Genomic DNA, 27,276 nt, shown 5'->3' with positions numbered 1-27,276 from the left:
TCTTATCACCTAGAGCCACATTCTCAGCCAGAACAAAGGAAACCCTTACTGCAGTATTCATGTCATATTCCTTGGACCACTGGGAGCTCTTGCAATAATTCATGATAGTTCTTGACTCTGCCCCTGAAATTTGATAATTTTATCTACATGAGCACCATAAAAACAGAATAGAACATTAAGATACAACCCCAGCATGTCTGGTCTTGCCTGGTGCTTGAATCCTCCTCTTTTGGTTGATGAGTCTTGACTCATGTTTTAAATCAGCTGATAAATAAGATTTATTGCGTACCTATAGGTGGCTACTTCAAATGAAGACAAAGTCATTTATAACACATGACCCCTGTTCTTAAAGAATCTAATAGGATCTACTAGAATCAGGCCTTCACTCACATAGATTATATAGGAAATAATTAAAGGCAGTAGAATGTCAGAGAAGGGATAAATCATCAAGAGAAAGAGTCACCAAATGAGACTTCAAGGAGAAGGTAAGACTTTTTCTTGACCTTCGAATGAGCAGAATAAAGAGCATACTGATTGAAGGTAAACATGGGCTGACATAGAGCACTGCCCTGAAGGTCAGTGAGAAGACTGTCTTTCCCAGGAGGCAACACATCTGTGTGTCAGGAATGGTGGTGAAGCTGGTCGGATAGCACGCAGCCAGTTTAAGCAGGATCTTAAAGGCATGGTATGTTTGGATGTGATACCACAGACAATGCACAGACAGGATTTAACATGAGTGAAATGGCATTTTAAGGTGATTTTAATCCATCATTGACAAAATGAAGAAAGAACTGATTAGAGCCAGGGAAAAAGAGGTACAGCACGTTTGTGATGATCAATAAGTACGGTCACAAAAGTCTAGACATGCAATATAATTTAAAAATAGATTAAAGGAGACCGGGCATGGTGGCTCATGCCTATAATCCCACTTTGGGATGGCTGAGGGAGGCAGATCACGAGGTCAGGAGATCGAGGCCATCCTGCCCAACATGGTGAAACCCTGTCTCTACTAAAAATACAGAAAAATTAGCTGGGCATGGTGGCACGCACCTGTAGTCCCAGCTACTCAGGAGGCTGAGGCAGGAGAATTTTTGAACCCAGGAGGCAGAGGTTGCAGTGAGCCGAGATTGCACCACCACTGCACTCCAGCCTGGTGACAGAGCGAGACTCCATCTCAAAAAAAAAAAAAAAAAAAAAAAAGATTAAAGGAAAAGGTAATAAGAGTTTTTAAAGATGTGCTCTCTGGGACTGAGAAATAAGGGAAGAGCCTCAGAACTGTGACTAAGGAACAATTCTGTAGTGTGCATTTTAAAAAAAGAAAAGCCTAGGATCAGCCTAACTAATCATTCATCTATGCCCCTGAACAACTTCACACTTGGTTCCATAGATCCAAGTTCCACATGAGTCAGAATCCCTGAAGGACATAATCCTATTAGCAATGGCAGTTATAAAGGAACTGAGAAGTGGAAATTGACCTCTGTGTTTCATTAGCAGTCTTCCTCAGAGCAGAAGTGGGACAATACAATGCCTGGAGGACTGGACAATTCATTGCAAGTGAAAAAGGGGTCCTGACATCTATTGTGAATTTTGCTTGCCTAAGAAGAACTCATCTCTTTCCTCCATCAACTCTTCTGCCTAACCTTGTCAAGTTGCTGCAGGAAAGAAACATGCTTCTTTTTAGTTGGACATAAGTTTAGGCAATCTGTGATAAATTATGTCAAGAATGATTTTGACATACTTCTTGGTCCTGGGCAGGGCCACAATGATGATATTCTAGAAACAAGGTTCAAATCTTCCCACACAAAGATATGTACCTGTCAAAGCAGTGAAATGGATGACAGGACTTTTTCAAGCACCTCTAAAGGACAGGAGCTGGAGAACAGACTTAGGAGAGTGGGGCAGAAAATGAAAAATCCAAGTAACAAGCAGGAAGAAACCTACAACAGTGGGTAGCTGTCCGACAGGTGCATATAGGTGGTTGGAGGATGCTGTTATGTGAACCTAGCAGCAAGACACAATATGTCCAAATAAGCAATGTCAGGGGTTCTGAGAGCAGGTAATGGGGACTCCAGCTTAAGACCTTGAGTTCAGGCACAACACTCTGCATACTGGGGGACCTAGAGGGAAAGACAACATCCAAAAGACAGGGTCACAGGCAGAAGACCAGGAGACATTCAGGAATGGAGAATGAGACAGCAGATGACTATTAGAATTGAGGAACAGGCAGGGTTTTTTGGTCTCAAGAGAGCAATGCCAGTGACTCAATTACTAGAAATAAGTATGAAGAGGACAGAAAACACAGCTTCCTTGACAAATGGATTTATTTATTATTAAGATAAAATGTCTAAGATAAAAAATTTATGTAATGTTTTATTAATCGTCCAATCTCCTTCTATCAACTCTTTTCTTAAAAAATTATATTGTCAGCCAGGCACGGTGGCTCACACCTGTAATCCCAATACTTTGGGAGGCCAAAGTGGGCAGATTGCTGGAGCCCAGGAGTTTGAGACCAGCCTGAGCAACATGGCAAAACTCCGTCTCTGCAAAAAATACAAAAATAAGCCAGGTAGTCCCAGTTACTTGGGAGTCAAGGCAGGAGGATCACTTGAGCCAGGGAAGATGAGGCTTCAGTGAGCCGTGTTCGCACTACTGCACTCCAGCCTGGGTGACAGAGTGAGACCCCCACCTCAAAAAAAAAAAAGATACTATCTGTTTAGCTTTATCTTTTTAAATTTTGACTAAAATTTCAAGCAGCCGTTTTTCTGTCTGAATTGTTCCAGATAGTTTCCAGAGAAAGGAAAACAGGTTGTTGGCTAAATACCAAACTGCATCTCATCATTAGAAGGAAGCACACCAAATTTCATTTTTCTCCACCTTTATTAAGTGCAGATTTTTGTTTCTCATCCAGGAAGTTCTGTATTATCAGGGCAATGCTAATTCCAGTATAAATGACACAGAAACTATTAATAGATTATGTCTATGATGAAACTGAAGTAGAAAACAGAAGTGTTCTGAAAAGAGAAGTAAAAAAAATGGAAGGGGGAAAAGGCAAAGTATTCTGCCTTCCAAGTTAGATAGCTGTCTTTATGAAAGGACATATTTCAAAGACAATATAAAGTCTTTATGGTGCTCTTACCTACCTATATTTGAATTGGGGGATGCTTCACCTGCTTACTAGTGAAAGAAGAAAGAATACACTTAGTAAATCAAATTTTTTAAAAAACTTTGTTTTTGCTCAGAACCAGCTCCACCCAAATCACTCTTTGCAGTGAACAAAACCCAGACTTCAGTGACTTTGCTGTGGGTGGAAGAGGGAGTAGCTGATTTCTTTGAAGTTTTCTGTCAACAAGTTGGCTCCAGTCAGAAAACCAAACTTCAGGTACTGTACCTTTTGATCTACCTTTTCTCAGTTAACTTTAGTAAGGCTAATTATCTGGGCAAAATAAGAATCTTCTATTTCTTTGAGCTACATAAAATGAAAACTGTTTATTTGCTCTTTTGTGTTTCAGTGATAGAAATTAACAGCAGGCTTAGACCAAGCCCAAGAGTTGTTATGAGAACTTTTATCTTTGTCTGTATCACTTGTTCCTAATTCATAAGTCACTCCAGGTCAGACAAAGGAATAAAGGTCGTAGGCCATTGAATTGATCAAGGGAAGAAAGACCCTACCATATAAAATATAATTTAACAAATATGAACCACTTGCCAAGTATATAAAAGGCACTGTACAGAACACACATGATAGAATCAATATTTGCGTTCAAAACATTTTTATATGATGTGGACATTGCATAAGTACAGAAAAAATAAAGTAAAATATAAGTACCACAAGAGAGGTCCATACTACCAAGAGAATTTAAAAGAAACGTGAATATCTAGTTTGTAAGGGGGACAGTCTTGTTGCAAAATGAAGACGGAGAGAAGGCTATTGCTAAAGCTCTAGTATTACAAATGGCAGATACGATAAACAGAGTTGTTCACCAGGTCAGAATGAATGGAAGGAAAGAGATGAACCTGCAGTTCTATGAGTGGCAACGCCACAAGGAAAAAATATTTCACAGCCAAAGGTGAAAGGAAAAGGACAGATTTGTTAGGGATTTTACATAATACAGTGTGTAGACTAATACTGTGAACGTAAGTAATTAATCTTTTTTAAATAATGAAGTTCATGAGATTGAGAAGAAAAAAGATTGCTGGGAGTGCAAATCTTTTCATATTGAATGCTAAGACAATTTGCTTTGATTCCTTTCTCCTTCTAAGATTCCCTTCTATGAATGTATCTCTTGTTGATTTGTACTGAACAGCTGAATTTTCTCTATTCTAAGAATCCGTTTGGAAAATAACTGCTCTGCCAATAATGGATTTTCTTCTCTATAACTACAGTGATGCCTTCCTTTAAGAAAACAATGGTTAGTTAGCTACTTGCTACAACTGAGTCCTGTTAGCAAAAGTCTTTCCTTAGAATAATTCTTTTATAGAATAGTGAAAGAGAAGGAAGTGGAAGAAAATGCTGATGGCTCTCATTTCTTTATGCAAGGGTGTTTCAAAATCTTGTTTTGAAAAAGATGCTGGCTAATCTTTTGCTATTGTAGAGTAGTACTTGTCACTAGTCTGGCCGTGGGTCCATCAAGCTAGCAACTTTTTTTAACTCAAGAATAAGTTAATACTAAATGTTTCTTAGTGCAAATAGTTGCCATGCATTAGTGGATGTTATATAAAAGCTAAGAATGCAGACAAACGTATAGCGTCCTTAATATATAAAGAATTGCTACAAGTCAAAAAGGTAAAGGTCAACAACCCAAAACAAATATTTCATAGAAAAATAAATACAGAAGTCTCTTGAACAGATGAAAACTTGAGCAACCTCACTTATGGTAAAAAAAAATGCAAAATAAAACTACAATATACAATTTTCACTAGTAATAATGGAAAAGCTCAGAGTTTGCGGATCTATGGTACTGGAAAGAATGCAGGGAGGCAGGCATTGTCACACATTGATGCCATAGGTGAGTAACTTGAAAAATGTCTGTAGAGAACTATTTTTCAATACCTTTCAAAATTTTAAATGTACACTTTTTGACTCAGCAGTTCAAAGAATGTGACACTAGCAAAGAATATATGAGTATATGTGTATGTGTGTACGTTCACACATACAAACATATTACATGCATATATTGTGTGTATATATATATACATATGTGTGTGTGTGTCTATATGTATATGTGTGTATCTTCCCAAATTTGTGAAACGAAGTTCATTGTTGCATTGTTTGCAATAGCAAAAAATCAGAGACCATTTACACGTTCATCAACCGGGGCTCATTAAATAAAGTACGGTATGTCCTTTCAACGGATTTCTGTCCAGCCATTAAAAAGAATAAAACAGCTTAATCTGTACTGATATGGAAAAATATATTGATAACTAAGGTAAAAAAAATGTGCAGAACAGTTTGTAAGCTAAGTCATCACTTATGTTTTTTAACTGTGTCATATATGTTCATACATCCATGAAATGCATATGGGAAGAAAAATAATGCCTGACAACATGGAATAAAGCTGCTTCCATGGAAGGGAATTGGTCAGATGGAGAATCAGGAAAAAAGGAAACATTTTTCAATGCTATTCTTTGTCATCTTGTACATTTTTTACTCTGTCAATCTATTACCAACTCAACTATGAAATGTATTTTTTAAAAATATAGATGAAGTTAACCTAAAATTTATCTTATTTTCTGAAACCCCAGGAACCAGTCGCTGTTTCTTCCCATGTCGTGACCATCTCCAGCCTTCTTCCTGCCACTGCCTACAATTGTAGTGTCACCAGCTTTAGCCATGACAGCCCCAGTGTCCCTACGTTCATAGCCGTCTCAACAATGGGTAATTACACACATTAGTGAAATCTGGTCTTTGGAAGTTCTTTCCATATTTTTTTCCATATTTTTCTCACATTTTTGAGTTTATATATATGTATTTGTATCAATATTCCACCAAGAAATCCCAAGCTTCGGAGTCAGAGAGTCCTTAATTTCAATCCCAAAGTGCACTTACTAGCTATGGAGTTAGAGAAAGACATTTGGTGCCCCTGAGCTTTTTTTCATCTGTAAAATTGGAATAATAATATGTAACTTTCTGAGTTGTTTTGAAGCTTAGAAATAAAATACTGAAATCCTTAGTATATGCTGTCTAAATGCTAGTTTAAATGCTAACTCATCTCATCTTCTTCAGGAATAGGCACAATACTCTGATCAATCCAGTTTCATCTATTTAGCCTTGGCCTTCATCTGTCACTGATCAGAGAATGACATAATTGATAACTGGGTCAAAGCAAGAAAGTTTCCAATCCAGCCAAAAGTATAAGTGGGAAAATTAGAGGTTAATGAAAGCTCTGGAATGATGCTGTTTATTTCCTTATTCTTTTCTTAGTTGTATTGCATGTGTTACTCCTGGTTTGTTAGAGTCTGATTCTGCAACCTGAGACCCGCTATGAAGCCTCTTGTAATAAAGCCACTTATAACTTTACCAGTTTAGTTCCATTTCTGTAATATTAGTCACATATTTAGCTGCTATATTCAGGGATGACTGGAGTGATCTGTTTTCTTTTTTCTTTTTCTTTTAGGTTTTCTGTTTTTAATTTTTGTTTTTTCAGAAGAGAGGACAAAAAATATACCTGCAAAGTATTTTAATGGTCTCTCATTCCTAAATCCTTGTACACTTTCTAAAATATACAGTTGACCATGAATAATGAGAGACTTAGAAGTAACAACCCCTGCATAGTTGAAAATCCTTGTATAATTTTTGACTCCCCCAAAAGTTAGCTATTCATAGGCTACTGTTGACCTGAAGTCTTACCAATGATATAGACAGTTGATTAACACATTTTTTATGTTATACTTATTATATATTGTATTCTTACAATAAAGTAAGCTAGAGAAAAGAAAATGTTATTGAGAAAATCATAAGGAAGAGAAAATATATGTACTATTCATTAAGTGGAAGCAGATCTTCATAAAGATCTTCCTCATGGTCTTCACATTGAGTAGGCTGAGGAGGAGGAGGAAGAGGAGGGTTTGGTCTTGCTGTCTCAAGGGTGGCAGAGAGGAAAGATAATCCATATATATGTGAACCTGCACAGTTCAAACTCATTTTGTTCAAGGATCAACTGTACCTTAATGTCCATCATTCCTTGTCAGCTCCATGACAATGTAGCATAACAGGTGATATTATTAAACTTATTTATAAATGAGGAAAATGAGGCCCATAGGGCAGATGAAATGGCTTCTTTCCAAATAGCAGTACTCAAATGAACAAGCTCTTCTGTTCATGAGTCCATTGTTCTTTCTATTTAAGCACTCTATTCATAAACTGGAGCCAAGCTGGCCCAAATGGGAAGTGGTAAATACCCAAAACCTTAGGGATCAGATGCACTTGCTCATTCTGTGATTTTATGATCAATGCAAAAGATGGTATGAGTCCTCAGGCCCATTTTAAAGAGTTTTATAAGAATATTTAACCTATGTTCCTGCCTTTAATATCCTGTTCTTCTGTGTAGTATGAAGAAGTAGACAATGTGTAAGTGCCATAGGAGACAAGTCTTTATATAGAGTACATGAAAAGGACGCGACCCCTGTTCTTCAGGGCCCTACAACCTATTAATAGGTTTAATCTCTTGAGTTGTGCAGATGGAAAACCTCTAAACATATGGCCACGGATCATCAGAATGCCTGCTTTTAGTAATGTGTTAAGTGCTTCAGCAGATGGTAGTTTGCTAATGTCTTTTTGATATACATTATTAGTTGTAAGCAAAGTATACAGTTGTGCTTTCTGACTTCAAAATCATGGGCGTAAAATAAGAGGTTGCCACCCTCTAAGCTTGCGAAAATGTTAAAAAACGATAATGCATGATAATGACTTCTATATTTTTAGCTTTCAAATGAATTTAAACTGTGGCACAGGTATTCTTCATTCTTTAGTTTCCCTGTGTAAGAATATCCTGAATGTTGTAGGCCTTTGAAAGAGACTCAATTCTTCCAGACACCTGCATACCACTTATCAGTCTAGTTTGCTAAGTTACAGTTGACCAGGAAGAGGTCATTGTTGGCTTGGGGAACATGATTGTTACTATTATTGGTATCATCGTAAGCTCACTGCCCTTAAGACTAGATAAAAAGCAATGAATAGTTCTGTTTGGTTCCCTGTAACAGAACCTATGATGAAAATGCACAACTTATCTCTTTAGTTACAGAGATGAATCCCAATGTGGTAGTGATCTCCGTGCTGGCCATCCTTAGCACACTTTTAATTGGACTGTTGCTTGTTACCCTCATTATTCTTAGGAAAAAGCATCTGCAGATGGCTAGGTAAGTTAAGTTTTACTAATCTTTTATCCACAATCTTTAAAATATCTTTATCTGCCATATATATATATATTGTTTTTGCATACCTAAGTTGTATAGCGGTATATTTGATTTTAGTTTTCAGTGTCTGTTTCTATTGTGTGTGTTTTCTAAATAGACTTTGAAACATTATATTGGAAAATATTACCATTGAAATGAGAAAGCAAAGGATTGCTTGTTTACACAAAGTCAGACCTCTTGCTATCAATCTTGACATTTGAAGTAGCCCATATATGGGGATCCATTACATTTGGGTACTTTCAGACACATTTAGAGTAAGAGAAATATCTATGACTGTTTGGTATAGTTAATGAAAAAAGTTAATAAAAATGGAGATGACAAGAAAGAATGGCAGGGGGAGAAACCCTCTCCATAATTTTAAGCTGTTCTATTGGAAAATATTTGTACAGTTTATGATTAGGTCCATTAGCAGTCTCTATTAGTTTTATTCCTATTACTCAGAGTTGCAGCCAGCTTAGTTTTTCTTGCAATTAGAAAAGCCTTTGATTTATGATTTCAGCTCTTCTCTGTTCCTTTGACCACTGATGCATTGCTCATCAGAGCACATTCTCAAGTAGTTTCTGTGCCCCCCTGTATTATCAGAACAATCTATCAATTCCTTTAAAAACTGTTGCTTATTTGAATACTACTTGGTTTGGGAAATTTTGTTAACATTTATATTTGCCCAATATTAACCTGCTGAATTATAAATTAACATTTTTCTCCTGTCTCAGAGTTCTATCACTCACATATTCATAAATAAATTCATCCATCCAATAGTGATCTAATCAGTGCCTGATGTGGCATATCCAAAGAAAAATCAGACATCAAAGCTGTCCACTAGGAGCTTACCTACCTAGCTGGATATATGAACAGATAGATATATTTAAAGGCATAAGCTGACAGGTAGCATAAAGGGGATTAAAAACAGGATGCCATGAAAGTAGAGAATAAAGACTAATTCTGAATGTGAAAATTAGCTTCTTGAAGGTTGGCATTTGAATAATCTTAAAAGGATAAGAAGAGATGTGGGATTGCACTGTAACTACAGTGGAGAGCTCTGAAATTACACTCTTTGAGGTCATATCTTTTTTTTTTTTTTTTTTTTTTTGAGACAGAGTCTCACTTCTGTCACCCAGGCTGGAGTGCAATGGCGCCATCTTGGTTCACTGCAAGCTCCGCTTCTCAGGTTCAAGCGATTCTTCTGCCTCAGCCTCCTGAGTAGCTGGGATTACAGGCACGCACCACTAGGCCTAGTTAATTTTTGTATTTTTAGTAGAGACAGGATTTCTCCATGTTGGCCAGGCAGGTCTCGAACTCCTGACCTTAAGTAATCTGCCCACCTCAGCCTCCCAAAGTGCTGGGACTATAGGCGTGAGTCACCATGCTCGGCCTCCCTGAGGTCGAATCTTGACTTCCAACTTGTGTGAATTTGTGTAGGTCACTGAAACTTCATGCGTTCATATTACAAATATTGGTACATATATGACAGTATATGAAACAGACAAAAATATGTGCCTTCATGGAGCTCATATTCTAGTGGGAGAAATAGACAATAAACAATAAAGATATAAGTAAAAGGACTGCCCCTTATGTTAGCAGGTGATAAGGAAAGGAAACAAGGCCAAGTAAGGGAGATAAGTAGTACCAGTGTGGGGATAGGGGTCCTAGAAGGTGGGTAGACTTCACTGAAATAGTGGCATTGGAGCAGAGACTTGAAGCACATGAGGGAGGTAGCCTGTGTTATCTGTGGGAACAGTGTGCCCAGTGGCAAGAACAGCTGGTGTAAAGGCCCTGGGGTAGGAGCAAGACTGGGATGTTCAAAGTGTAGCAGAGGGGCCGTTGAGACTAAAGCGGAGGAAGACAAGAATAGAAGGGGATGTCAAGTCATGTAGGGCTTTGTATGCCGTTGGAAGGACTTTGACTTTTACTCAGTAAAATGAGCAGGCATTGCAGGCTCTGGGGCAGAAGATTAACAGCATCTGACTTAGATTTAACACTTTCGTTTTGACTTTTATGCAGAAAACAGGCTGTATTGAGGCAAGGACAGAGACAGGCATATCAACTGTGGTAGCCAGGAATCCAGGTAAGAGATGGTAATAGTTCAATCCAGAGTAGCAACACTGAAGGCAGAGAGAAGCCATCAGATTCTGGACATATTTTGAAAATAGGAGCAACAGGATTTGCTAATAAGTTGATATGGAATGGAAATGAAAAAAAGGAGTTGAGGCTGTAATCCCAGCACTTTGGGAGGCCGAGCAAGGTGGATCACCTGAGGTTGGGAGTTCGAGACCAGCCTGACAAACATGGAGAAACCCTGTCTCTGCTGAAAATACAAAATTGGCTGGGCATAGTGGCGCATGCTTGTAATCCCAGCTACTCAGGAGGTGAGACAGGAGAATCACTTGAAACCGGGAGGCGGAGGTTGTGGTGAGCCAAAACTGCACCATTGCAGTCCAGCCTGGGCAACAAGAGCGAAACTCCATCTCAAAAAACAAACAAAAGAGTTGAGGCTAACTCCAGGTTTTTGGCCCAAGCACTTGAAAGGATGGAGTTGCCATCAACTGAGAGAGGATTCCAGGTCAGAGTTGGGGGAACATCAAGACTTCAGTTTTGGAAATTGTATTAATCAGAGTTCTCTAGATGGACAAAACTAATAGGACATAGGATATATATATATCCTATGGGTATATGGGAGTTTATTAAGTCTTAACTTCCACGATCACAAGGTTTCACAATAGGCTGTCTGCAAGCTTGAGGAGCAAGGAGAGCCAGTCCGAATCTGAAAACTGAAGAACTTGGAGTCCAATGTTCAAGGACAGGAAGCGTCCAGCACAGGAGAAAGATGTGGGCTGGGAGGCTAGGCCAGTCTCTCCTTTTCACGCTTTTCTGCCTGCTTTATATTCACTGGCAGCTGGTTAGACTGTGCCCACCCAGTTAAGGGTGGGTCTGCCTTTCCCAGCCCACTGACTCAAATGTTAATCTCCTTTGGCAACACCTTCACAGACACACCCAGGATCAATACTTTGTATCCTTCACTCCAATCAAGTTGACCCTCAGTATTAACCATCACAGAAATGTGAAGTTTGAGATAACTTGCAAGTGCAGGTGCAGAGGAGCCACCTGGACATAAAAGTCTAATGTTTGAAAGAGAATTTTTGGTTGAAGATACAAATTTGAGAGTTGTCGGCTCGGCACAGTGGCTCACACTTGTAATCCCAGCACTTTGGGAGGTAGGCAGCTCGCTTGAGGTCAGGAGTTTGAGACCAGCCTGGCCAACATGGTGAAACCCTGTCTCTACTAAAAATACAAAAAACTAGCCGGGCATGGTGGCGGGTGCCTGTAATCCCAGCTACTCAAGAGACTGAGGCAGAAGAATCGCTTGGACTTGGGAGGCGGAGGTTGCAGTGAGCTGAGATTGCGCCACTGCACTCCAGCCTGGGCGATGACTGAGTGAAACTCCGTCTCAGGAAAAAAAAAAAAAATTGAGAGTTGTTAACATATAAATTGCATTAGAGCTTTAGACTGGATGAAATTCAGGGAGTAAATGGAAAAGAAGGCCCTGCGTTAATCACTGGAACAATCAATATTAAGGTTTTCAGGGAGAAAAGAAGATAACAGTAAGCGACTGACAAAGAGGCAGCCAGTGAAGTATAAGGACAACTAAGGGAGTGTGGTGGCCTGAAAGCTAGGGGAACAATGTGTATGCAGAAGAGATGATAATTGCCCCTATATTGGTGGAAATTTAGGAGCATTAACGCAGTAATAACATAGCGTAATACTCAACTCATAGGAAGTGTGCAGTAAATGTTAGCTCATAATAGTAATGGTGGAGGAGGTGGTAATAGATGTAGTAATGCAAGTAGTGGTATTTCTGAGCATTTTTTATGGTACATACCAAAGATATTTAGAAGAGATGGTTCTGATTCTTTCAGCTAGTTATTAAAGCAGAGATTCTCATCATTTTTCGTGCCATGATCCTTTTTGGCAGTCTGGTGAACTCTTCTAAGAATAATGCTTCCATTTTCTGTGCCTAAAATAAAATACATAGGATTATACAACTATATTGAAATATGAGAATCATAATATTTAAAAAGCAAATGTGTTGTGTGTTTTTTAATTAGTATATTAAATGTCAGTATGTAATAGTCTAACAATTTCATCATGGTGACAAATATGACCAATATTTCAAGATATCTGCAGCAAGCCTATTATTAAAAAATATGTAATCTCTATTGGTAGCAAATCACACATGTGGATATTATGATGGTTTGGTACCTACTTTAATGATAGAAAGGACTGCTAAGTTTAGTCACAGGTTGTGAAAATAAATATGTACCCTTTTCCCACATATGTTCATAGAGTCCTAAATTCTATCTTTGGAACTCCAGATTAAAACCCTTGAGTTAGAGGTAAAATAAATCCCATATATAGGAAATTGACATAGGAAAATTCATTAATGATGTGTAATTTGTAATACACTATGATATTATATTAGTGTATTTTTCAAAAGAAGAAAATTGTTCTTGGAACACCTTAATAAGAACAGGTAGATAATTCAAGTAATTAGCACATTGTGCCAGTAACGTTAAAATCTCTGCTTCAGTTCTGAATATTAAATCCATTAATTGCATATAGAGAAAAAATGAGATACATGAACCCCAATGAGCTGTTATTCATGCATGAAATTAGCCAAAAGGTAGAGAAGGCATGAGAATATGTTTACTTTTACTCTACTTCTGGAAAAAAAAAAACTTCAACAGTGTTTTTACTAGCAGATTAATAGACCACATTCCGGACAATAGGCATGCCAGAAGCTTGCCTATTTCAATACATTCCACTCTTTTATTCTAATCTCCAGTGATGAATAATACGGGCATCACAATATAAGAGAAAGATTTTGGAGGAAGTAAACAATCCACTATCATTGTAGAGAGTAAATCAAAATGCCATAAAACAAAACACTACAAAGAATTTTTGCTAAAGATGGAAAATGCTTAGTTCATCTAGGAGAGTTTCTATGTTGCTATTAAAGGCTTTGTAAAAAAAAAAAATTATACCCCAAATAGTTCAAATATTTATTTTAGAATCATGAATGCCCTTTGGAAAGGATCGTGAAGTGAATTCTTTTGGCCTCAAATAATTTGATTTGCAACCTTGCAAAAGATTATTTCTTTTCGTTATATCTTTCTGTTCTGCATTGTATGCCAAAAGGGAACATATGGAACTTGTATTAGCTTCTTGTATGTTGTTTTTTTTTTCTTTTTCTTTTTGAGACGGAGTCTTTCTCTGTCACCCAGGCTGGAGTGCGGTGGCGTGATCTTTGCTCACCAGAACCTCGGTCTCCCGGGTTCAAGCAATTCTCCTGCTTCAGCCTCCTGAGTAGCTGGGATTACAGGCATATGCCACCATGCCTGGCTAATTTTTGTATTTTTAGTGGAGACAGCATTTTGCCATGTTGGCGAAACTCCTGATCTCAGGTGATCCGCCCACCTTGGCCTCCCAAAGTACTGGGATTACAGGCATGAGCCACCGCGCCTAGCCTAGCTTCTTTTTTTTTAATTTAATGCTGTGATGATAAGCTAGTAAAGACTTTCTTTACTTTTATGTCAACGTAAGAATGCTTTGTCAAGCAGTAACCTTGATTTTGTGGTTCCTTTAAAACAGGGAGTGTGGAGCAGGTACATTTGTCAATTTTGCATCCTTAGAGAGGGATGGAAAGCTTCCATACAACTGGTGAGTATTGTTTTGGAACAAGCTTCTACATAGTTTAACTATGCTGTGTGCGCTCCAAAGTCGATTTTACTATCCTTTGGGGATAGTTTTGTCTGATTATCCTTTTGTAATTTCAGTGATGGTAGACTTTCAATGGCTAGATCTTCACAGACTATAATGGTTTATATAAGCTCAGCGTAGTTCTGAAGTAGGGAAAACATCATGGTCTGCTCTGTATTTACAATATTAAACAAGGGACTGAAACAGTGGTGCACACACAGGAGCCCCTACCTGTGCTGAAAAAGGGCTTAAATGCAGGAGCCACACTGAACAAGTGGTGGCTAAAGGCACAAGAAGAGATTCCAATGAAGCAGCTTGAGACACATCAGCTTCTCCATTTTATTTTATATTTTATTTTATTTTATTTTTTATTGTTTTGTATTTTTTGAGGAGACAGAATCTCCCTCTTTGGTCACCCAGGCTGGAGTGCAGGATGATCTCAGCTCACTGCAATCTCTGCCTCCTGGGCCCCAGTAATCTTTCCACCCCAGCCTCCGGAGTAGCTGGGACTACAAGCATGCACCACCAAATCTGGCTAATTTTTAAATATTTGTAGAGATGAGGTCTCACTATATTGCCCAGGCTGGTCTTGAACTCCTAGGCTGAAGTGATCCTTCCACCTTGGCCTCCCAAAGTGCTGGGATTACAGGCGCGAGCCCCCATGCCCACCCAGCATCTCCATTTTAAACTCACATTTCAGTGCCTGAGGCAATAAGAGCCACCACTTCTGTTAAAAAGTTATACAGCCCAGTATTCAGTTCTCATGCTTACAAATAAATAAATATCAAAGCCAGGGAAGTTTCATAAGAAAACATGGCTTCATTTTTCTTTATGTTTGAGTATTAAGGACCTGGAGGGAGGAAGTGTTCGAATTTTAAAGAGCATTGTCAAGAGATTAAATTGGTTGACGTTACACCTGACAATGATAGATGAAGATTAACAATCCTATCCAGTTCAATCAATGCCCAACAAAAGTACTAATTAAGTAAACATTCAACATGAAGCTAGTACTGCTTACATGGTCTAGTTTGTTTCTTTTGCAAGAAACTATGCAAAGTATACGTAAATGAATATATGTCATATTAATCATTGTTCAGTTACTTCTTTCTGTTTACTAACTCCCTAAAATGATTAATCTTAAAGAAATACACATGGGAGACTGGAAATTTTACAGAATCAATGAGGGAGGGAGAACTTTATTTAGGATATAAATTTCACTTCCCTCAGTGTAGCTGATATTCACTCTAGTTGAAAATCTAGCTGAAACCAGGTTTCCTTGAATAAGACAATATGTTGTGCCATTTAAAATTTTTAACATGAATAGAATTTTGCTATTAAAAAACAACCCAACTGTGAAGAAAAAGAAATCCATCAACCCTTGATGGTGAAAAGTTAGGAAACGTTACTAGGTTTGTTCAAATATATTAGTACTCTTTCCAAAATTAAGAGATTGACTCACTGATACTTGTTTCATGCCTGGTTCACCCTTATAAAAGGCCCAATGGGAGACCAGTGATGAGTGGCCCATCTAGGAACCAATCCAATTATATGTATTTAATACTTGTGACGCATGAGAGATAGATATTAACTAACTTCACAGCCAGTCACAATTCATGGAATTTATGGGAGACCAGTCATGGGAGAACTGAAGCAAAAGAGAATTCACTTCAGGATCTTTCTGTAAAATCAAGCACATTTTGCAGCTCTTCACAAAGACAGTTTTGCCGGCTCTAGCATTTTCTAGCTGACTGAGAATAGATATCTCAGTGAAGATTTGTAATAACTGAAGTGACAAGGTGACAGTATTTTCCCCCTAATTCTCAGAATAACCATAGATGCAGTCACAGGATATTTTTAAATCTATATTAATGGGTGTTTTATTTGACAAGTGGTTTGAATATCTGAAACCAGTCATTTTAAATCAACAGTCTGAATTAGAATTAAAGTGAAACTCAACTATTTTTCTCCTACTTAGCTGAATATCAGTGAGGTCACAGACTAAGTAGTTGATGAGCTACTTGTCTTGAATGAACGATATCTTAGTATCATCCATACGTCTGTTTTAAGGGTTATATTTATAAATTTTATAGTAATTTAAAAACAATACAGAATGTCACACTTAGTAGTGCAGCTTTATAAGAATGTCTCTTAAAAGCTTAGTCTTCACCAGAATTAGTATATGTAAAATGACCATTTTTATTTTCTCACACAAGCTGCTGTTTAGCTGTCAAATGATGTTACAGAGGTTGCTTAAAATAGGCTTAAGCATGGGAGGAATAATATCCAAGAATAAGCCTCAAGATAACTAATGAGGCATTTAAGTGCTTCATTTAACTGAATGCAAAATGTAATCACCTGGTAGCAGACTAATTAACACAAAATAAGTTGAAAGAAATATATCTGATTACAATAAGGTCATGTGTGAATAAAAACTGATTTTGTCAATATTGTAGCATTTAAGCCCTCACATTTATATTTCACAGAATGGATTAATATTTCATTGTAATTAAGGTGCTTGCCATATGAATTAATCCCAGTAGGTAATTTACTGATATCTATTCACAGTTTATATTACTAACTCTTGCAACTTTTTCATCTTTCCATCTGTTATCTATTAATGCACACAGGCGTAGGAGTATATTTGCTTTCTTAACCCTGCTACCCTCATGTCTTTGGACTGATTATCTTTTGGCATTTTATATTAATCCTTGGTAAGTGATTTTTTTTACTGTTTAACACAAACTCTTTAAAAGTTAGTTTTCAAGAAGTAAACAAAAAGGAAAGTTTCTTTTTAACTATTTTGTATGTTCAGTAACATCTAAAGTTATTAATCATGTACTGAAGTGAATTAAAGCAGTTAACGGTACAAAGATGTTAACTATAAGGTTTTCTGTTAAATTTTTTTCCGTGATGTTGTTGGCAAGCATTTTTTCCCATTTGGTACTAGTTATTTGTTTCTTCATTGAGTCAATCCATTGGCCTCTCATCTTTGCAAATAATGCTTTCCATTTTCCATTGTCGTCTTCATCCATTAGAGAGCTCCAAATTTCCAAGAAGGTAGAAATGCATTAAGATGGAGAAATCAGAGTCTATACAATCCTCTGTATCTGAGGCCTCCTTGTTTTTATAATAATGCTAACTCAGTGACTATTAAACAGCTGACCGTATGCAAGCCTCTTTGTATGATTATCTTATTTAATTTTCCCCCACAATCCTGCAGAGAGTATTATTAGTCCCATTTTAGAAATGTGGAAATGGAGGCTTATGGGGATTAACTGTCTTAGTAGCACATTCCACTATGTACAAAATCCAGGTTCCAAACTCAGGTCTCTCTGAAATCTATTCTTTCCTCTGTAAAGAGCAGACTCCTTTAATTTCTTATTTTCTTGACTTCTAGATCATTTTAATAATCAAATCTTGAAGTGTTCCTTTTGACTTTTTAATATGTCATAATAACAGTAACTTTGAATTCTGAGATTAAAGAATTAAGAACTCTTTCTTTTCCTGTGCTATAAGATAAAAGGTAGCAGTTTCCCCGGGAACTGACAAAAAAGTCATTGTCCTTAAATATTAATACCTAGTGTTTAGGTACTAAATTATGTACAGACAGATCCACAAATGTGTACAACTTGAAAAGGTCTCAGAAGAAAACAATAAAAATATCTCAGACTAGAAAAAAATAGCTTATGGGGTGGTGGTGCGGGTATGAAAAGCAATCTGGAGCGTTTATTTATTCAAAAAGACAATTGACCAAATGTTCTTTAGCTCCTCCAAGGGCAGAATAAATACAGCTGGCAGAATTTAGGATTTCAAGTTGCACTGGAAGAAACATAAAAAAGGATTTCCTCAAAATAGAGATTGTTAATTCCAGAATTCATATCTTCTTTTAAAAAAAGAGACTAAAGGAAAGCTTTTGAAACCAAGTAGACATGATGTGTAGGTAATAAAGTTAGAGGAATGTGCTAGATGCTGAGGACCCATTCACTGTTATTCTAAGTTCATTGTTACAGTTTTTAGTATAGGGCTTCAGCACAGTCAACTCCATATTTTCAGTATTTGACATCAAATAGTTTCCCGGTATGAATAGCACACATAAATTCCATTTCGACCTTCAGAATATACATTTACTTTTAACTGAACGTCTACTAATCATCCTCAAATAGTGTGCCTATCATTAAAATACTGATAGCAAATACCCATAAGTATCCCAGATTGCAAATAAAATGAAAGAAAGATGCATATATCATTTCCTTGCTTAATTCTCTGAGACTTTCTCATTTTCCACAGTGCGTTTTTAAGCTTCTGTAAGGTAGGCCTGTGCAAATAAGCATGTATTCCTTAATAGGCCTCATTGATGAACATATCTTCAAATTTCAGCAACCCTCACAAGGTCTGCTATTTCTAGTATCAATCAAATAGCACCAGGCCCAACTTATGGGGAGAAAACACCCTTCAGTAATTTTTAGAAGAATCACCTTGAAACTGTAAATGGTTGTCTCCAGTTGAGAAGAGAAGGTAAAACATAGAGCTGCATGCTTTCTGTCACTTCAGTAAATTTCACACATATCAACTAGTGAAAACACACTGGATATAAACTATGTTCTCAGCCCTTTTGTACAATGCCAGATACAACAGAAGTGAAATTCATGTTCCCCGCTCGTGAAAATACAGCTTCTACTCACACAACCACTCCAATTCCCTGTTTGCTTCATCTAATAACTTGTGGTTATATTTCCCTGCTTTTATTGGCTAAAGAGTCATTTTTAATCCTCCTGATGATGTGTTTGTCTTCATATTTCACCTACCCTGTTAACAACAGCTGCAAATAACAGAGCCGTCTCCCCAGACGCACACTGCCTAACACACTGTCCAACTTCCTTTCTAAACTGTCGGTTTCTTGGAAATATATGTTCCTGTTGATTTTCTAAAACCCATCTGATGCCACTAGTGGTTTGTGTGGAAATCAAAAAACTCTTTCTCTCTCTCACAGTGTTGCTCAAATCTTTTCCTGGGGTGGTAGCAGAATCAGTGTGGAGCACCAGTACCCAGTTAGGTTGGTCTCAGGATTGTGTTCTGCAAGGATTTCTGACTTTCAGAACTTAGAGTATGTTTCCTATTGAAAGAAATCATCTAAGTTGAACTAGCTATATCTAGATTCAGTGTTAAATCTTTTTTTTTTTTTTTTTTTTTTTTTGCTGCCATAATGACCCTCATGCTGTACTCAGGTATTCATCTGCTTGTTCTCAATCCTAAGCAGTTGGCATTTTAAGCAAGAAGTGGCATTTAGTTGAAAATGCTCAGCTTTACTCCTGATGATTGCACCTTCTATTTGAAGAATGATATAATATCCTAAAGTCCTTTTTAAGATTTGGGCATGGTTTCTGCTTAGCTCATCAAAGAGTAAGCAGCACTTACAAAATTGGAGACTTTTAGAGTTTTGTTTTGTCTTGTTTTAACCATTATAAATCCCATGTCCTTGCTATTGCTTTTTCGGAATGAATTACAGTGTGGATGGCTTTCCAAGACTGTCATAACCATGGCTAATTTATGCAGAATGCATCTTAACTTTTTGAAGTCATTAGGATTTTGAACCTTACCTAATATAACAGAAAGAGAAAAAATTATAAGTGCACAATCCTCTATGCATACATGCTGTAGGTGTGTCTGATGGGGGTTATTTATTGATTTGGAAAATCTTTTGCAATGAAAAGGCAATACCCTACATGTTACACAAAATCGTCACTGTAACATGTGCACATATTGGCTCTTTCCAGAATGTGCTTAAGTTAAAATTGCTAGCAAAGCCTTAATTTGCGAGAATTTTCCCCTGGTTTTAGTCTCAGAATTAGCACAGCAATTGAAAATGTAGGAACGTTTTATCAGTGTTGCTGTGGAGTTTCATAATTCAATCCTGTCTGTTCCACAGCCTTAGGATACAGAAACTCCTTGGAATCAGCAAGATCTAAATAGAACAATGCAAATTGTATACAAATCATGATTACTTATGCCAATAAGTATATGATAATATGTCATACAAAACATGTAGTAGAATGGTACATTATACTGAAAGTTCATTCAATAATGAATGAGATTGAAAGAAGAAAAATGTGTCTCTCCTCCATGAATCAAGTTTCTACACAGCTGCCGAGCAGTAGCAGCTTAATATTTCAGCACTGAATTTATTCAGTGTTACCCTCTTACATACATTTGTTACTTCCTAGTTTCCTTTAAAGCCTGTTTGGATAGGAAAGTATTTTTTTTGTTCACTCCTGATCACAAAATGTGTTGGCAGCCTCCTGAATTTATCAGAGCTGTTTAGTCATCTCCACTGACATTCTGCTTTCCGAAAGCACTGAAGTAATTGGCTCTTACTACAAGAAGTAAATGTGGAACTCCTAAAACTAACTAAATTACCATCATGAGGCTGAATAAAATACACGATCAATAAATATTCCTTTAGGTTCCCAAATGCCTGTAAGATACAGCTATGTCCAACATGACGGTGTTTTTTGAGGAGATCAGGGAGAGGCAGAGTAAAAACTAGACTGATTTTTCCCTCCAGATCTCAAGTATGGAAGACAAAGAGGATGAGGGAGAAAAAACAGAACAGGAACCATCGAATGGATTGTTTTCACTTAGAAGTGGGAGGAAATTAAACCTACCTGAAAACCACAAACACCACTTGCCTTCATGGATATGTTCCTACATTTCTTGACCTGAGTTACTTTCTCTTCATCCACAAGTCCCGTCTTTTCAATCAGAACATCACAAGCCCAAGTCTAGTATTCAATTGTTAAAGGAATCATTACGTGAAATTCTGAGGGTAACATGGCAGAGGTATTTTGTTTCAGCTGAATTGAATAAGCACTTATTGACCACCCACTAGGTGTTTCATTAACTATACTCAGCCCTGGGGGGAAGCTATAGTGAGTGTAGCAAGGTGTGTACCTGCAACTAACAATCACACAATGTGAGAAACTCTCCGTTTGCAAAGTGCTGTGAAAGCACAAAGTAGTGCTTTATCCTGCTAAAAGCTTTCTGGAAGTGGAGATAGCCAGACATTCATAATTTTAAATATAAATAAATATTTGGACACATTAAAGTACTAAGTTACAACTTGTTATTTACTATAGACTGTTTATTTTCTGAAAAGTTGGGTGCTTCTATCAAAATTATGTAAAGACCTCTGAAAATTACTTGCAAAAAAGTTTGCTGTAACGTCACTCATACAGTCAATCATGTTTCAGTATTTATTATTTATAGATGACAATAAGAATACAATCACAGAGTGCTTCAATAGATACTGTTAGCCTTAGCTAACTTAGGTAAGTTATCTTACTTGGTTGGGTGAAAACCATTGCCTTAATTATCCCCTAAACAAGTGTAACTAACTAAGGCATGCATTAGCATTTCCTGTGTTTGAGCTTATAGACTAGTAATGATGAAGAGCAAGCAGGTAATAGGTCCAGTTCTTCAGATAGCTTAAAAATTAGTTCAAGATGGAATAAAAACAACGCCATAGTAGAATTATACAAGGTACATGTCCACACTGACAGCACACATTCACATCCCCAAAGAAAAATGTCAGAAAAAGTTATTTTAGTCTTTAATTAAGAAAACAACATTCCACCGTCTCTTTATTTGTTCTCCATTTATTCCCCCATTCTTCCTTCCTGCTTGTAGAAATTGGAGTGTTCAGGTGGTAGACAGATACTTCTATATATCTACAAACTGCTCTAGCAACTTAATCAACAGCAGTTAGAAATTTCATTTCTAGAACTCAGTTTTTGGCAAATGGGAAATATAAAGTGCAGATATGTTCATGCAATCTAGTAGAGTTTTAAAAAATGAATCTGAAATTATTATTATCTTCTCATGTAAGGAAAAGTAATTCAACAAACCTGATATGTGTTTAATGAAAATTAAATAAAACTGAGGTACCTGATGTAATTATTTAAAGCTCTTCAAGTTTAATTATTATGTTAATCAATTCTTTTGCCCAGATAAATTTGTCTTTTCTTTTTTAATTATCAGGAGTAAAAATGGTTTAAAGAAGAGGAAACTGACAAAGTAAGTTTTTCTTACTATGTCATTTAAAAGGATGTTGGTTATAATAATCTTAACGTTCCAATTAAAGATTGTCTTCAAATAGAAGGGATGCTTAAGAAAGAGGCAAATGCATATTATGATAGCTAAGCACAATAATGTATTGGTCGTTTATGCCTGAGTGGCAGTGGCCACTAGAAAAGCGTATCACAGAAATCACATCAGAAATAAGGACAATGTTTATCATATCAAATCTGAGAGATTGGATCGTTAGTAACTTTTAAAGTCTTGGAGGAGGAAGTATGGTATTCTAAATACAGTATATGAAAATCTAATATTTAACTACATCAAAGGGTTTCAAAAATCCTTTTAGTATTTTGAAATTCTGTGTTTATTGCTGGAAAAGGCTTTTACTCTATTTGATGTTATAATAAATACTTTGATAATGCTTTCTCAAGAAACCTGTATAATAAATAGAAAAGATAATTAATCTAGCCTGTGGTTTTCCTTATCTATTAAACCATTAAATGAGAAGAATTACTATTGTGGTAAGTGAAAATTAACCCCCAGCTGATTTCAAAAGCTTATTAGATTATCACCTCCACACCTTTTCTTAGTTATAATTCTACATATGAAGAGCGGAACTTTATATAGAGTTTGTTCTTGATACCTGCCTAGATAGAACAGTGGTGAATTAGTACAAGAAGGAAATTAGGGGATCCAGCCAGGTCTGTGGCATTTATGCTTATGGAAAGAAATCATGAGTAATCCATGACATAATCCAAAAGAAAAGTTGATGTAAAAATGTTTCTAGTTAGTCTTCAGTGGCATATAATTTTATGGCATATATGAAAACAGAATAATTTTTTCTAAGTCAATTTCATTTTTTATTTCTATTTTTTAATTTATTTTATTTTATTTTTTTGAGATGAAGTCTTGCTCTGTCACCCAGGCTGGAGTGCAGTGGCACAATCTTGGCTCATCGCAACCTCTGTCTCCCAGGTTCAAGTGATCCTCCTGCCTCAGCCTCCCGAGTAGCTGATACTACAGACACACGCCACCATGTCTGGCTAATTTTTGTATTTTTAGTAGAGACGAAATTTCACCATATTGGTCAGACTGGTCTCGAACTCCTGACTTCATGTGATCCACCCTCCTCAGCCTCCCAAAGTGCTGGGATTACAGGCATGAGCCACCATGTCCAGTCTCTAAGTCAATTTCAAACCAGCATACATTCCATTGGTTTATACCAACTGATGTAGGAGAGCTAAGACCAGACTGAATAGAGGAGAGGGTACTGTCAACTGGGAGGGATGATTTCACAGAAACAGAAAGACTTTGTTACCAAAAACTATTGCTTGGGTTGGCAGGTGAACTAAAGAGGCAGATACTAGAGCATTTAGAAGATAGTGTCCTTGGACAAAAAGGGGAGACTATCAAGGCTTGCTCCTCCCATGACCCAGGCAAAGAAAAGAAGGAGAAGCAAGACCCAGACAAAAGATATGGTAGAGATTAGGAGTGGTAGAACACACCTACAAGCAAAAAAACTCACATCAATTCGGCTTCCACCTTCCCCCGTCTCATCTTCCTTTGAGTCCTCTCTCCTTCTCTAAAAGACCTTTCTTGAAAGGCTTTCCTCTCACCTTTTTATTTGCCTTCTCTACCATTTTTCTTTCACTCCAAATGCCCCACCACTACCGTGTCCCCCTGGTTCCCATTTTCTATCTCCACTTGTCTTCATTGCATCCTTCCTTTCCTTCACCTCCTCTTTTCCTTTTTCCTCTGTAGATATTTGTCCTTTTGGTCTCTGCTCCCTTCCAGCTTTCTTTTTCTTCTCCTTGTCATTCTCCTTCTCCCTTATGTCCATTCTTCTGTTTGCTATTCCTTCCTCTCTCTCTCTTTTCCCTCTGCTTCTTGCTTTTACTTCTTTTAACCCATTAATACTTTGTCTGGTTTGCCTTCTGTATACATGCGTCCATTTTCCTAGTAACAAGATGAAAGCTAGAGTTGTTAAAGCCAACTTTAAGGTCGATACACTGCCCAAAGACACCAGCCAGAGAGTGCAGTTCTGAGGGGGTTCATTCCAGGAGAGGAGTCCCAACTTTAGCCTATTCTTTTGGAAGGATAACAAGTTTGAAGTGGGAAAAGCTTTGAACCAGGACTTACTCTCCCTGGATTCCAGTGAGAATTCTACTGCTTAGTAGACACGTGATGTTGGGCTACTCATTTAACTCTCTTAGCCATGGCTCTCTCAGCTGGAGCATGGAGCTAATGTTGTCTATTCCTACCTCAGGGATCGATTAAGCAAGATAGCACATGAGAATATTTATGAAGTGTAGCGTGTTTTATAAATGAATTATTGTTATTAAGTAAAAACATTTAAGTTTAAAGGTATTCTCTGGAAGATATAATGCCCTCTAAAATTTACTAAAATGTTAACATAAATGAATTCATCAGATTAGCTAATCAACAACTTTAAATGAGCACTATTAAATACTATGTATTTTGTAGTTGGACATAAGACCACAGTTAGGCCGGGTGCAGTGGCTCATACCCGTAATCCCAGCACTTTGAGAGGCCAAGGCAGGTGGATCACTTGAGGTCAGGAGTTAAAGACCACCTTGGACAACATGGTGAAACCAAATCTCTACTAAAAATACAAAAATTAGCCAGGTGTGGTGGCACCTACCTGTAGTCCCAGCTACTTGGGAGGCTGAGGCAGGAGAATCGCTTGAACCTAGGAGGTGGAAGTTGCAGTGAGCCGAAATAGTGCCACTACACTCCAGTCTGGGTGACAGAGTGAGACTCTGTCTCAAAACAAAACAAAACAAAAAAGACCACAGTTAGATGATGTAAGCTGAGTAACACACCACAAGACCAAGTGAAGGGTCAACTGTAAGGACCCTGCCAAAGTGGAAAGGCTTGAGTTAGATGACAGCATGTGGCATTCTGCAGAAGCAGAGAGCTACTTTAGAGAGCAAATTGGTTTAGGTAGTCTCTAGAGGAGATAAGCAGCTACAGAAAACTGCGGGAGATAAAACTTGATTCTTATTCTCAAAATAAAAGTGAGAACTTCTGCTGCGGATGCAGAAACATAGCTCAGATGTGTTACTTGATTGAACCTCTGAGCCATTTCCATACTTTTATAGATATGCAAGCCTCTAAAGATAACTCGCTCCAGTGAGACCCTGGGAGCTTTCTGGACAAAAGTTTCATCCCACTGATCCTGCCTCTGCTTTGGGGAGACTGTAGCTAGCAGCACAATTCCTTATACTTGTAAAGCTGTTGAAACTTACAAAGTTCTTTATATACTGTATGTCAACCCTGTAGCTATAACTATTGTATTTTATAGATGAGAACATTGACTCTGAAGAGTTGGGTGATTCTGTAGGATAACACAGCCAATAAAGCAAAACCATAACTCAAACAGGTCTTTGGAATCTATTCCTTTGTTATTTTCCATATGCCAGAGTTTTTTAGAAGCAACATATATGGGGGCGTGTGTATATGAGTATGCATATATATACTACTGTACTGCTAGAGTAAGAGCCAAGTGGAAATCTAGAGATTTCTCCTATCAAGGAAGCTGGATATATATGCCCTTCTTTTCAATTGCAATATATTAAGGATTGGTAACTTGAATCAAAAAAAAAAAAAGGTGAGTGCTAACCTTAGAGAAGTAAAACTTCTATCTTCTCCAAGAAGATTAAGAAGTATGATATTAAACAATATATAATAACTACCAACAAGAATTTTAAAATGTATGTATATTTCTTCGTGTTTGGCAAAGCCCGGTTCAACTGGATGACTTTGATGCCTATATTAAGGATATGGCCAAAGACTCCGACTATAAATTTTCTCTTCAGTTTGAGGTGAGTTGGTTAAGGCATTTTCTACCTTCTGTAATGGAAAGGGCCTGGGAATTGTGGGGTTTGTGTTGGGGTCATGTCCCTGCTCACTGGCAATGCATAACAAAAAGGGTATTGGCCTGGGGGGTGCTGATCTGCTGGTTCAGAGCAAGGGTTGTCAATCCTTGCTTAGTAGGCAAGGCCTCAGGTGGCACAAATGAGGGGAAGAAGAGAATAGGTGCAGGTACTGAGGTGAGCAAACATAGGTGGAGTAGAAGCCATCATTGAAAACCAGGGAAATCGAGAGTACAAGAAGAAAAATGCAAGCTGAGGCACGACGCCTGAGACCGAATTTCCCTTTCGGGGGATTTGTAGTGTTTCTCATGCTTCTTAGGCCACAGTAGGAGTGGATAGTGGATAAAACTGACCCCCTTTGTGTCCTGGGCACATAACATCCTGGAGTAGGGCTTTTCAAACTATAGGACTCCTGGCGTTCTACTTGATAACTTTTGTGCAGTTTTATTTTCTTTCCTTGGACAAATTGGGGAGATAACGTTACACGATTTGTGTTAAGAAAAAGATTGCCAACATCTCTTTTTTTCTGAAGGACACATACTTCTTTGGATCTAAAACCATATGTCAGAAGAGATGGAAGTGAGTGAGTCTAATATCTCAGCAGTGTGGGGGAAGATAATTAGTTCTCACTTTTTCTTTCTACATATTTTATAGCTCATAACACAGTCTAAATGGCCCCCCATCCTTCAGGTTTCTAGAGTATGGTTTGAGTGGTCAGTGATTCAGGGAAAAGGGAAAGATAAAGTGAATTTTTCTAAATTCTGTAGTTTGTTTTTTTTATATAAAGCCTTTTAAGTGCTCTTTTCTATTAAGGTAGCTGTTTTTTCTTCATTTTTAAAAATCATTTCTCCTTTCCACTTATCAGCCAAGGACAGCTTTAGTCTGCAAAAAGCATCAGTGGTCCTGGTGTGGAGACACTAATGGGGAATTTGAGGATGAGAAGAATCTTATACATTACCAAATACAAAGACCGCTAACTACCACCTGTGTCCTGAAAAATTCCACACAGAGCCTGCTCACTTATCCATTGTATGCAGGTGCATAGGATATTATAGATGCTACACGAAATGCTATACTCAAAGAAATTCAATTTGAATTGGAAATGAATGATGAGGATGCCATTTCAGAAAGTATATCAAGG

General features: G+C 37.5%; 1 protein-coding gene across 1 annotated transcript in view; it reads left to right on the top strand.

Moving 5' to 3' along the window:
* Positions 1-27,276, top strand: part of PTPRO (protein tyrosine phosphatase receptor type O) — a 254,642-nt gene that overhangs the window by 203,047 nt on the left and 24,319 nt on the right. The window contains exons 13-19 of the mRNA XM_030804533.1: positions 3,240-3,379; positions 5,743-5,875; positions 8,235-8,355; positions 14,059-14,127; positions 16,794-16,877; positions 22,201-22,236; positions 26,003-26,084. Coding sequence (XP_030660393.1) covers positions 3,240-3,379; positions 5,743-5,875; positions 8,235-8,355; positions 14,059-14,127; positions 16,794-16,877; positions 22,201-22,236; positions 26,003-26,084 — 665 coding nt within the window. The remainder of the gene's footprint in view (positions 1-3,239; positions 3,380-5,742; positions 5,876-8,234; positions 8,356-14,058; positions 14,128-16,793; positions 16,878-22,200; positions 22,237-26,002; positions 26,085-27,276) is intronic.

This window comes from Nomascus leucogenys, chromosome 23 (genome assembly GCF_006542625.1).
Source record: "Nomascus leucogenys isolate Asia chromosome 23, Asia_NLE_v1, whole genome shotgun sequence".
Taxonomy (NCBI): Eukaryota; Metazoa; Chordata; class Mammalia; order Primates; family Hylobatidae; genus Nomascus; species Nomascus leucogenys.
Note: the sequence above shows the minus strand (reverse complement) of the source record. Positions and strands in the feature narration are given on the sequence as shown.